Source organism: Lepidochelys kempii, chromosome 1 (assembly GCF_965140285.1).
Source record: "Lepidochelys kempii isolate rLepKem1 chromosome 1, rLepKem1.hap1, whole genome shotgun sequence".
Taxonomy (NCBI): Eukaryota; Metazoa; Chordata; order Testudines; family Cheloniidae; genus Lepidochelys; species Lepidochelys kempii.
The window spans coordinates 100,214,155-100,227,834 of NC_136380.1; the positions used below are offsets into that span (position 1 = coordinate 100,214,155).

Sequence of the window (13,680 nt, forward strand, 5' to 3'; positions counted from 1 at the left end):
GAACACTGATTGAATAAATATATGCTTTACTCAGACTTTCCCAAACCCCCATGCTCATACTGCTTAACAAAAAACTTTACTCATGAACAATGGGAACCAGGCGTCAATTCACGTTTAACAGGTTAGTGTAGTGAAGTAAATTCATCAAAATAATGAATAACTGGAATTGGGGCACAACAGGGATGAGCAGCAGTGCTACGTGAAAGGAACTTCAGCAGACATACCAGAAGACAAGGGAGGCAAACAAATCTGGGGACTGCCCATCAGACCAGCCACTTCTACAACACACTTCAAGTGACACTTGATATGGACCCCACCAGCACCCCACATACAACTGTGGACACTTTGCTAGAGCCTGAGGCAGATATTGCTGCAGCCCTCAGCAAGAAGGAAGGACGTGATGCAGAGGGGGACACAAACCACAAGGCAAGCTAAGAGCTCTTTAAAACTCTGCTGGTGTCAAGCCAGCTCCTCCAGGCAAGCACAGATGAGCCCACTGGTGAAAAGGAAGGGAGCTCATATAAGAGTGTGTGTTATTCCTTATTTTTTAACTTTTTGTTGCCCAAAACCTCATCTCCCCTTCCTTCCCCTGCCCTTCTTTCCCATTTAATAGTGGTTCCCATGCAATCTGTGCATTTAAGAGAACAAATGCATTGATTTTTGATTGAATTTGTTTTAATACTTTACAAGTAAAGTAAGCAAAGAAGTTAGTATAGCAATCCAAATTATACAGTGTCTTATGCTCCGAGGTAGAGGTGGCATCTAGTTCTCCGTTCCTGTTGGCTTGTTTGGCTAGGCACAGGGCCCATGCAGTGTACTTTGTCTAAATAGCAGTGTCCCTTTTACCCTCGAGAGATCTTGATGAAATTTTCATTAAGATACTTCGCAATCCTCTCCTGAACATTTCTAGCGACGGCAGCCTTGTTTTCTCCCCCTCCCCACACAATAGGAGACTTTCCCATCCCATTGTGCAATGATCTCTGCTGGTACCATTTCCATAAACAGACTAGCAGCATACAGGCCCAGGCAGCTTCAAGACAGAGTACCAGCTGGGTTCCCTCTGCCTGACACCATCAGGAGTGAGATATCGGTCAGATAACCACTTACTGCAAAAATATTGGCAATATTCACCACACTTGCCTAAGCTCATACCCAAGGCCGCCCAACATCTAAACTTCACATGCCACAGACCACCACCACCCCTGCCAGACCATAGTCCCCATGGCTTGAGCTCTGCAGAGTGCTATAATGAGGTGCTCCAAAGCTTAAATGACAACAATTAGCACTTTACAGATATTACAGGAATAATATAAGGAGTTTTGAGACTTATCTTTCCTTTTCTGTTGTGACTGTAAATCTAATGGCGTATCTCTGTTTTAATCAGCAGCCTTTAGTGTGACAGCCTTGAGGTGCCCCTCTACATCTGCCAAATATGTGACTCTGATCAGGTGGAGAAATAAGTAGACCATGAACATGTTCTGAAAAATCTTCCAGTCCTCTTCAGGTACTGGCCATGAACACAGGCTTGGAAGACCAGGTGTCTATGACCATGGAGAAGGACCACAACTGGAGACAGTAGCTGCTTCAGGAGAGGCACAGGGATGAGTGCAGCAGGAAATGCACCAGATCATCTTGGGTTTGTTCATGCCACAAACTCAGATGCTGCAAAGCACTGACCTACATACCTAAAAACCCCAGTCACAATAGCCTTTCCAATCCAGGGAAAATTCCATGGTCACTGCTACCTATGGCCCCACAACAAGTAGCAGTATGGTTTCAACTGTCACCTCTACCACTCAACACCCAAGGAAAACAAGGAGAACCACAGACATGTGAAAACCACAAGATCAGCCACAATGCACTACATGTTTTGTAACATGACTGAAGGGCTGTTATATGTTCTTAAATACATAAAAAGAAATGTTTCTTGCTTACTTGGGTTTTTTAAGTATGGGTTGCCCTATCACAATGCAGCTAAAATGCTTTTAGCTTCAATATTTGCACTTGAACTTTGTTTCCTGTACACAATAAAGTTCTACTTTTGGAAACTCAAGCGTTCATTTATTAATTTACATCAAGCATAACTGTCACATTACAGAATTCAAAATGGGAGTCAGTAATCCACCCATAACAATGAAGTGTTCCCGGTGGATCCATTAGCATTTACATAACCATGGAAAAGTATCACCTTCTGTTCACATACTTACTGGGAAGCTGGGATAGTGCCAGTACAGGGTATGCTTTCTATTGCCCCACCGCCGTTTGGAAACCCCTTGCTGCACATCTATCCACTACTTCCTGCACATTGCCAAGAGAGTCAGTCCTGTGCAGCAGGATACACACAACAGCCTTGCTTACTTGGATGACAATGACCCCCACCATGGACTTCCCAACTCCAAACTGATTGCCCACTGACCAACAGCAATCCAGCATTGCAAGCTTCCAGAGTGTTATCACCACACTTCTCCACACTCAATGCAGCTCTCGTCCTTGTATCCCTATGCTGCAGCAAGTTTGGCACGCAGATCTAGGAATGTGGCTGTCACATTACATAATCTTATCAGAAGCATATTTTCATATGGAATGTGACATAACTGAGATGTACTTTATGCAAGATGGCTCACGTACAATATCATTGGAAAAGTCATGATTTACTGAATGTAATTATCCAGTTTGTATGCCTGTATCATTTCTGTATCTAAAGTTAGGAATATTAACTATGTATCTGTGTTTCAAATGTGTTACTTTGCGTGTCACCCCAACCAGCGCTTCAGGTACAACAATGGAAAAGCCAGACAGGGCTAATGGGCCAATAGCAGAGACAATGGACTGTGAAAGAGCTTAGTCTTCCTGTGGACGCTGGAGACAGCTTATGAGCAATGACTGCCACAGCCATGCAGAGGGGTGGGTCCGAGTCACCTGGTACTGCATACCCCTCCTCCTCCCCCTTTTGGAATGCCAGTGGTTTTCCTCTGGAAGACAAAGGGTTCCTGCCTTACACAAGAGCTATACAAGGCAGGGGAGTATCATCATCACAGTTCTCCTCTGCCTGCCGGCCCAAAGAGATGCTGAAAAACACCTGGAAGAAAGAACTGAATGGGGGGTGGGGGAGGCGGAGAGAAGGATTGAGCCCAAGCTGGAAGAGCATCTAGCTTGTGAGTAATAATACCCGAGGTCTCAAGAGGAAAACCAGTGCAGCTGCCTTTCAAGACCTTCTGTAATCTGCCTGCAACAATATCTAGGGTGAGAAAAACTATTTGTAACCAATTTCTTTAGTGAAACTAGCTTAGTTCGCATGTTTGGTTTCGTTTGCTTAGTAATCTGCTTTGTTCTGTTTGCTACTGCTTTTACCACTTAATTTGCCTTTTGTAGTTAATAAAATTTGGTTTATAATATAACCTAGTGTCTGTAATTTCTAAGTAAGGGGCGAGAAGTTGTGCATACCTCCCTCCACATTGAGGGAGGAGATGAATTTCATAAAACCTTTGGGTTTGTACCCTTTAAAAGGAGTAAGCACCAGAGTGCTGAAACAAGTCCCTTAAGCCAAGTCTTCCCAGATCTGAGCTGCAGCTGGGTGTGGCCCTGTCTGTGAGCTTGGCTGGAAGAGGCTTGTGAGCCTAACCCAGCAAGGCCAGTTAAAGAGGGCCCATGCTGGCAGAACAGGTATACTCAGTGGTATCTTAGCACATCAGGTGGCTTCCTAAGTGGCACAGCCTATCACAGGGGCCTTTTCACATCCAAAAGTTCTGCAACCACAGCTTGTCATCCCAAACCTACATTACAATGCAATCCGACGATCAGTGCTTGTTTTTCAGCCCAAAAGCAGCAAATAATAATGGGGAGCTACCACCTGAATGACAGCAGCAGCCAGATGTATTTATGTGCTACCTATCAGCAACCTGTCATGGTGGTTGAGTAACTCCGCTTCCTCACATATCCAATTATAGTAGTACTCAATGAAGTTCTGCAAATACAAGAGAACTGCACATCTTATATTAGCAACAGTCATGAGAATTGCATGGAGCTCTGTTGGGTCCATACTTCTGCCTGAGAGATGGCAGAGGCTGTAAAGTGGCATATGGGACTGTCAGTTTTAAAAAATGGTGCGCAAATAATGGGATGGAACAAGCATTATGGATGGAGACGGACATTGTGGGAACCAGAACCAAAAATCCTTCAGCAAATTACTGCAAAATGTCCCACATGGCACTACACCGGACAACGGTACAGGGCACATCAGCATACCTACCCATGGCACTCCACGTTTTCCATCAGTGTAACCACTAGTGGCGTGTACGGGCAACTCCAACACAAGTAGCCAAGTATGCACGCACACAAGAGATACAGAAGTTGGTGGATGTATGGTATCGTAACTTATGTCAATCAAGCTCTGTAGTGTAGACACAGCCTGTCATTTGGTTCTTCACTACTATAATAAAGTATTAAGTAACTCAGTTTAGACAATCAGAAGAATTTTTGTATTGTGACCATTATGAAAAGTTGAGTTTAAAACTAAATTAAGAAAATATAAAAGAGGTCTCATTTATTTAGCTTTCGAAAGGTCAACCAGTGACATCCATCTGCAAAAAGTTAAGTTGGAAACTGAGTTAAATGGGCACAAACTAGAAAAGGGCTGTTTTATTGACCAAGTATCTGAAATTTACTGAGGCTATAAGCGTACTATAGTGAAAAATATAGCAATTCCATGTTAGATGTCTTCTTTCACACTCAACCCCGGACCCTCAACTTCATGTTGTTTTAAACATTGACCACATTCTCAGAAGGAGCAAATATATTCCATTTACAAACAATTAAGTCCCCTAATTCAGCACAGAACATTTTATCAGCAGAACGTAAAGGATGTTTCATTAATCCACCACACTTGTGACCAATTAATTTTACAGTGCATTTGAAAGGTAAGGGCGAAAGCTTGAAAAACCTTAATTGCAAGAGGCAGGTGGACGTTTTACCTCCTAATCAAACATGTAAAAGCAATTTCTGAAGAATTTAAGATCCCCATTTTAGTGGAAAACCTTTGAAATCTATTATGAACATTATGCTAATACAGGGATGAAGCATGCTGAAAACAGAAGGACAGAGTAAAAGTTCATTTAATATCAAAATAGTATCACTATTTTTATATTTAATTTGATAAACTATACTTTTGAATTTACCTCCAGCTGCAGAATTTCCAAACTGATACACTAGAATACTGCAGAAAGTAGAAGGCTTTCCTCTAGAATTAGGTCCAGCTAGCCACAAAAGCACCAAGGCCCTAGATCATAAAGCCATCACTAAATTACTATGTAGTATATAAGAAACAACCATACTGGGTCAGACCAATGGTCCATACAGCCCAGTATCCTGTCTCTGACAGTGGCCAGATGCTTCAGAGGGAATGAACAGTACAGATTAATTTTGAGCAGTCCTTCCTTTGTCCAGTCCCAGCTTCTGGCAGACAGAGATTCAGGGACACCCAGAACATGAGTTTGTGTCCCTGTTCGTCTTGGCTAATAGCCCTGATGGACCTATCCTCCACGAACTTATCTAGTTTTTTGAACCAGGTTATACTTTTCGTCTTCACAGCATGCTCTGGCAAGGAGTTCCACAGGTTGATTGTGCCTTCTGTGAAGTATTTCCTTATGTTACTTTTAAAACTACTGCCTATTAATTTCAGTGGGTGAATTCCAGTTCTTGCTTTATGTGAAGAAATAAATAATACTTCCTTATTCACCTTCTTCATAAGATTCACAATTTAATAGACCTCTATCATATCCAACCTTAGTCATCTTTTTTCTAAGCTGGACAGTCCCAGTCTTAAGATCTCCTCAGACAGAAGCTATTCCATAATCTTAATTTTTATTGCCCTTCTCTGCACCTTTTCTAATTCTATGTTTTTTGAGATGGAGCAACCAGAACTGCATGCAGTATTCAAGGTGTGGGAGTACCATGGATTTATATAGTTGCGTTATGATATTTTCCATTTTATTATCTATCCCTTTCCTATTGGTTCCTAACATTGATGACTGCCACTGTATATTGAATAGATGTTTTCAGAAAACTAACGACCACATCATTTTTTGGAGTGGTCAGAACTAATTTAGAACCCATTATTTTGCATATATAGTTAGGATTATTTTTTATAATATGCATTCCTAACCACTTGGCAACACTGAGTTTCATCTACCATTTTGTTACCCAGTTACCCAGCTTTGTGAGATCCATTACTGACTCACTGCAGTCAGCTTTGGACTTAAAATTATCTTGAGTAACTTTGTAATGTCTGCAAACTTCACCACCTCACTGTTCACCCCCTTTTCCAGATCATTTATCAATAGGGCTCCACGTCTATCACGGAAGTCACAGATTCCGTGACTTTCCGCCACCTCTGTGACTTCTGCAGGGGACAGTGTGGTTGACCCGAGGGCCACCCAAGCAGCTGGCACCACAGCCCTGGCCAGAGCAGCTGCTGCACCACGGCCGGCAGCCCCTGGCCACGGTCCGCTTCTATTCGACCCACCACCTATTCAATTTATCAATTTGTTCCAAAACCTCCTCTACTGACATCTTAATCTGGAATAATTAACTCCGATTTCTCATGTAAAAAGAATGTCTCAGGTGGGAGATGGGAAGGGGGCCTTGCCCATATCCTCTGCAGTGAAGACCGATGCAACAAATTCATTTAGTTTCTCTGCAAAAGCCATGTCATCCTTAAGAGCTCCTTCAGCACTTTGATCACCAAGTCACCTCACTGCCTACTGGCAAGCTTCCTGCTTCTGAGGTACTTAAAAAAATATTTGTGTTAGTTTTTGTGTCCTTTGCTAGTTCTTCAAATTCTTTCTTGGCCTGCCTTATTATACTTATACACTTGACTTGCCAGAGTTTGTGCTCCTTTCTGTTTTCCTCTCTAGGATGTCAGTTTTTTTAAAGGATGCCTTTCTGCCTCTAACTGCTTCTTTTACTCCGCTGTTTAGCCATGGTGGCATTTTTTGGTCCTCTTACTGTTGTGTTTTTTTCTAATTTAGGGTATACATTTAGTTTGAGCCTCTATTATGGTGCTTTTAAATAATCTCCATGCAGTTTACAGGCATTTCACCCTTGTAACTGTTCCTTTTAATTTCTATTTAACTAGCTTCCTCATTTTTGTGTAGTACCCCTTTTTGAAGTTAAATGTTACTGTGGTGGGTTTCTTTGGCATTTTTCCCCCTATAAGAATGTTAATGTAATCACATTATAGTCTTTATTACTGAGCAGTTCAACTATGCTCACCTCTTGGACCAGATCCTGTGTTCCATTTAGGATTAAATCAAGAATTGCCTCTCCCCTTGTGGAATCCAGGACAAGATACTCCAAGAAGCAGTCATTTAACATGTCTTAAAAAAAAATTTTTTTCTTCAATCACCACCTGAGGTGACTATACCCAGTCAATAGGAGGATAGTTGAAATCATCCATTACTACTGCATTTTTCTATGTTTGTTTCTCTCTAATCTCCCTGAGCATTTCACAATCACTGTCACCATCCTGGTCAGGTTGTCAGTATTCCTGCTGCTATTTCTATCCATATTCTATGGTATAGTTTGATTTGTTTGAGATTTTTCCTTTATTTCACTCTACGCTTTTCTTAACATATAGAAACATTCCCCCACCAGTGCAACCTACTCAATAATTCGTACACATTTCGAACATTGCAAATGTTTATTTATGACACCTTATATGCAAAGTGAAAAGTTTTACCCACTCATTAAGGATGCACCAGCTTCTAAAAAATCTGGACTCATTCTTCCATGGCTTCTTCCAGGAAATTCCAAATTCACTCCCTTTTTAAGGTTCACATGCAGATTCTCCAAGGGATAATAAGGTTTTGATGCCTAAAGGGCTGTATGCTATTTCACATTATACAGATTAGGCCAATTATATACTTCCTTCAGCAGATAGCTTTAAGTTTCATGCTGCCTTTCTAAATATGCTAGAAAGTTTCAATGGGGAGGAGAGGGCAGAATCCAGATTGGAGTGGATACAATATGGAATTGCAGGAGAGGATCTTGGGACAAAAGTTTCATACCATTAACTCGATGAGCCTGAATGTAAAGAGAAGAAAGCAGATGGAGAGTAGCTGGAAAGCCAGGTGGCAGAGTTAGAAGGACAAAAACTGGGTTGGAGGAGTCAGGCAGAAGGTGGTCAAATGACAGGTAGAGGGATTAAAGGATAGCAGGCAAAAAAAATTGGTGACAGAAAAATGGATCATGGTAGATACAGTCAGTCACTGAAAAAACGCATGAACAGAGCACAATATCCACCAATCTCCTCTCTTCAAAAGTTGAAGGTGGATGTGGAATTCAATGAATGAAAAAATAATGCTGCTTGACAAGGCACATGTCAGAACAAAAGGAGAAAAAGAACTAATTTGTAAATGCAGGAAAGTCCCATGATCACAGGCCTTTCCCCAGAGTTGTTAAACAGCCTGGGTACAAGAATAGAAGAATCAGATGCTCCAATTAATCATAGTGAAGGATTAGCAGGATGGCCTTCACAATGGTAAAGAGGAAGAAAAGAATAAAGAGAAAGGAGTGATTTACAGAAGAATCAAAACAAGAAGAGTGGAAGAGGAAATTTATTCTATAAATTAACCGGGTGGGGAAAAGTCACAAACATACTACGTATGGTAAAGTTTGTTTTCTTTTAATTCAAAAGCTATTACACCAACTCACCATCAAAAAAATTCCTCGTTATACCATCAGTATAGCAATATGCAAAAAGCACTGGCTACAGTCAGACTGAGCTGGTATGACATCATATATTTGCTGACCCTAAAAGTTACTGCAGAATACAAGCTCTTTTTAAAAGTTTTAGTCCTTCTGGTTGCAAAGAAGTCTTCAGAACCTGTACTAACGTAGTGCTATCTTCTCATATATTTAAACTTTCTGAAAAAGTAGCTCCGAGACAGATTAACTTCTTCCATTCATTTCAACACCAACAATTATGACTAACTGTGGTATGTAATCTATCATTTAAATCAGCTTCCGTACCAGATGACTGGAGGATAGCTAATGTGATACCAATTTTTTAAAAAGGCTCCAGCGGCGATCCAGGCAATTATAGGCTGGTAAGCCTAACTTCAGTGCCAGCCAGACTTGTTGAAATTATAGTAAAGAATAGAATTATCAGACACAGATGAACATGATTTGTTGGGGAAGTGTCATCATGGCTTTTGTCAAGGGAAATCATGCCTCACCAATCTACTAGAATTCTTTGAGGGGGGTCAACAAGCATAAGGACAAGGGGGAACCTATGAACACAGTGTACTTAGATTTTCAGAAAGCCGTTGACAAGGTCCCTCACCAAGGGCACTAAAACAAAGTAAGCTGCCATGGGATAAGAGGGATGGATCAGTAACTGGTTAAAAGATAGGAAACAAAGGATAGGAATAAATGGTCAGTTTTCAGAATGGAGAGGTAAATAGTGGTGTTCCCTAAAGGTCTGTACTGGGACCAGTACTATTCAACATATTCACAAATGCTCTGGAAAAAGAGGTAAACAGTTAGGTGGCAAAATTTGCCAAGGATAGTTAAGTCCCAAGAAGACCGCGAAGAGTTACAAAGGGATCTCAAAAACCGGGTGACTAGGCAACAAAACAGCAGATGAAATTCAATGTTGATAAATACAAAGTAATACACATTGGAAAATACAATCCCAAATATACATATAAAATGATGGGATCTAAATTAGCTGTTACCACTAAAGAAAGATCTTGGAGTCACTGTGGCTAGTTCTCTGAAAACATCCACTTAAAGTGCAGTGGCCATCAAAAAAGCTAACAGAACATTTGGAATCATTAAGAAAGGCTAAGATCAGAAGACAGAAAATATCATATCACCTCTATATAAATCCATCTCTATATATGCCAACATCTTGAATACTGTGTGCAAATGTGGACACCTCATCTAAAAAAAAGATATACTGGAATTGGAAAAGGTTCAAAAAAGGGCACAAAAGTTATTAGGGGTATGGAATGGCTTCCATATGAGGAAAGATTAATAAGACTGGGACTTTTCAAGTTGGAAAAGAGATAATTAAGGGGGATATGATAGAGGTCTATAAAATTATGACGGATGTGGCGTAAGTAAATAAGGAAGTGTTATTTACTCCTTCTCATAACAGAGGAAGTAGTGGTCACCAAATGAAATTAATAGGCAACAGGTTTAAAAACAAACAAAAAAGTATTTTTTCACACAATGCACAGTCAACCTGTGCAACTCTGCCAGAAGATGTTGTGAAAGCCAAGACTATAACAGGGTTCAAAAAAGAACTAGATAAATTCATGGAGGATAGGTCCATCAATGGCTATTAGCCATGATGGGCAGGGTCAGTGTCAGAAGCTGGGAGATAGGTGGTGGATCACTCAATGATTACCTGTTCTGTTCATTCCCTCTGGGGCACCTGGCTGGCCACTGTTGGCAGACAGGATACTGGGCTAGATGGATCTTTGGTCTGACCCGTATGGCCGTTCTTATGTTCTTAAGATAAAATTCAACATCAACTATTTTTCTGCTGATCCTTTCAGCACCATCAGCAATGCTGGGATTGTAGGAACGACTATCTCTGCACTATTCAGTCCTTACTGCCCTCGTGTTTACTAGAAAAAGATATTTTTAACGCGTTACCTTATATCTTATTACTCCAAGTAGTCCCATTGGAGTCAGTGGAACTACTCAAAGGCGGAACTGCTAACCAACGATTAAGGGGGTTCAATAGTTTGTTACCCTGGTAGTTACAAAAAATAGGAGGTAATTTGTAGAATGAGTAGATGGGTATTATGATGCTTTTTCAATTGTAGATACAGGAACACTTTACAATGATAGGTAAGCATTACTGTCCCCATTTTAAAGCTGGAGGAAAGGAGAAAGAGAGATTAAGTGACTAAGGCTATGTCTACACCGTGCATCTTACAACGGCATGGCTGTGCAACTGCACCATTTTAAGATGTGATGTGTAACTGCTCTTTATTGCCATGGGGCCACATCTTTGTCACCAGGAGTACTGTCCACACCGGTGCTTTTCATCATTAAAACCTTTGTCGTTAAAGGGGGTGTTTTTTCACACCCCTGAGCAACAAAAAGTTTTAACGACAAAAGTGCCATCGTAGACATGGCCTTAGGGCACGGGTGGGCAAACTTTTTGGCCCTAGGGCCACATCGGCTACAGAAATTGTATGGCAGGCAAGGTAGGGAAAGCTGGGCAAGGCTATGCCTCCCCAAACAGCAAGGAGTGGCCTGGCCCACGCCCCCATTCCAACCCCCCCAGAACTCCCACTCCCATCCAACGCCCCCTGCTCCCACCCGGGCATCCTGCATCCTATCCAAACACCCCTGCTCTCTTCCCCCTGACCATCCCGCCGGGACCCCTGCCCCATCCAATCTCCCCTGTTCCCCACCCCCGGGACCCTTGCCCCATCCAATCTCCCCTGTTCCCCACCCCCTGACCGCCCCCCTGCGGCCCCCCCACCCCCATCCAACCCTCCCTGCTCTCCCCGCCCCACATTACCTGTGGGGTTGTGGAAAGGGGGGCTCAGTCCTTTCCCTGTGCGTTTCCCCTGCTCGTTTCGCTGCTCTTCCTGGCAGTCGGGCAGGGCTCGCTCCCTATCTGGGCTTGGCTGCTGGCCAACATGCTGGAGATGGAGGGGGGCCCTGGTTTGCTCTGCCCCTGACCCTGGCAGCAGGGCCCAGGCCCCTTGACCACCCCCCACCCGCCCCGGAACTCCCCCTGACCGCGCCACCCTGGAAAACCAGGTCTGGCCGCACTCTAGCCATGCCATCCGCCTGGAGCTGCAGCTATGCTGCCCAGGTACTGGGGGAACTGTGACTGCGAAGGAGGCAGGGGAGCAGAAGGGGAGGGGCCAGGGCCTAGCCTCCGCCCTGCTCACCATGCTGCTGGGGAGTTGGGCTGGCTCCTCTGCAAGCCTGTCCTGACCCCACTCCCTGGCAGGAGCTCAGGGGCCAGAGTCCCGAGGGCCATAGTTTGCCCCCCTCTGCCTTAGGGTATGTCTACACTTACAGCACTGTGGTGGTACAGCTACACCAGTGCAGCAATGCCACTGTAGTGTTCAGTGAAGAAACCGGGAGAGCTTCTCCCATCACATAGGTACTCCATCTCCCCCAGAGGCGGTAGTTATGTGGACATGGGAAGCCCTCCTGTTAACAGAGCACTACCTACACTGGGGCTCAAACTGGTGTAACTGCACTGCTCAGGGGTGTGGATTTTCCACACCCCTGATCGATGTAGTTATAGTGACATAAACCTGTAGCGCAGACCAGGACTTCGTGAGGGTTCAGTGACAGAAACACAGCCTAGCTTTGCTCCCTTCCAGTCAGAGTCCACAGAGTAGTTACTGAATCCTCACAAGACCCTGTTTGATTACAACCCCGCCGCGAATACGTCTGGGTTTAATTCCGGGGTTAGGACGATTTCAGAAAAGAGATGAGGAGGAACGACCCAGCATACGCGTTACCGTGGTGAGGAGGGCACGGCAAAGTGCCACCGCACCTCCTTTTGTACCTCTTCTTCAGACACACCCACAGACTTCCACGCCACGCACACGCGCGGTGACTGGATGGAAGTTTGCGGCCGCACCGAGGAGCGCGGCGGCGGCGACTCCCAGCGCTGTGCCGGCGGAGAGCCCCGCCGCGCCCGCGGACTGCGGCCCCCGCCCACGCAGGGAGCCTCCCAGGCTGGCTCTCCGCCACACCGGCACCTCAGCCCGGGCCAGAGCCGCAGGCCAGCAGGAGGCGCGCGCCCCGCCGCGAGCCAAGGGCAAGCCCCGCGCCGCGCCAGCCCGGCGGCTCCCTCCCGCCGCGGGCGTCGGAGCCCTGTCGATGCGGGGAGCTCGGCGGCAGCATCGGGCCCCGGTGCCCGGCGGGGGGGGCTCCCTGGTGGCGGGGGATGCGCCCCAGCCCCCTGTGCGGGGACAGACGGGCGCTGTCCCCACAGGCCCCGCACCCCGCAGCCGCCCAACCGGCCGGGCTCTTACCACGAACACGGAGCCCCGCACCGCCTCGGAGACGCTCTGCCGCAGCTCGGCCGCCGTGCCCGGCTTGCTAAGCGCCCGCGTGAACTTCCGAGTCTCCGGGGGGACCTGCGCCTGCGACATGGCCGCCGCCGCCGCTGCTGCTGCTACCGCCGCCGCCGCCTCGCCTCGCTCCCGGCCCCTCACTCCGCGGCCCCCATGGCCCGGCCGTGGACGGCGAGCCAGTGTCGCAGCTGGCGCCGGCCCGAGCGGCTCTGCCCTCTCAGGTGGCCCCTCCCTCACTCAGCCCATGCTCCCAGCGCGCGCCCCGCTCCCACCCCAAACACTGAGTCACACGAGGGGGGAGGGCCTAGGGTGCAACCGCGGTCGCTGATTGGCGGAGCCGAGACGGCGAAGGGGTGGGGCCACCCATCATGCCCCGCCCACACCTGTTCCCCGGATCCGCGTCGGATTGGTCGCCCCGCGACCTGCCCGGCGGCTGCCCTCGCGCACCCCGCCCCCGCGTCGGTCTCCCCTGGGAGCCGCGGCCAACATCGGGGCGGGGCCGGCGTGAGCCGGAAATTCCCGCTTGGCGCTGAGCGCGTCGTCACGGCCTCCCCTCGCCCAGGGCGGGTCCGCAGCGTCCTGTGCGGGCTGGCGCGGCGCCCGCTGGCGGGGA

General features: G+C 46.0%; 1 protein-coding gene across 5 annotated transcripts in view; it reads right to left on the minus strand.

Moving 5' to 3' along the window:
* DOCK9 (dedicator of cytokinesis 9) overlaps window positions 1–13,337 on the minus strand; it is a 335,502-nt gene extending 322,165 nt beyond the window's left edge. For 4 of the 5 annotated variants that reach the window (XM_073348365.2, XM_073348510.2, XM_073348458.2 and 1 more), the window contains exon 1: window positions 13,026–13,336. In XM_073348365.2, coding sequence (XP_073204466.1) covers window positions 13,026–13,145 — 120 coding nt within the window. In that variant the 5' untranslated portion in view covers window positions 13,146–13,336. Of the gene's footprint in view, window positions 1–13,025 lie in introns of all 5 variants that reach the window. The other variant, XM_073348476.2, reaches the window with a different exon arrangement.
* Window positions 13,338–13,680: the final 343 nt, after the last annotated feature.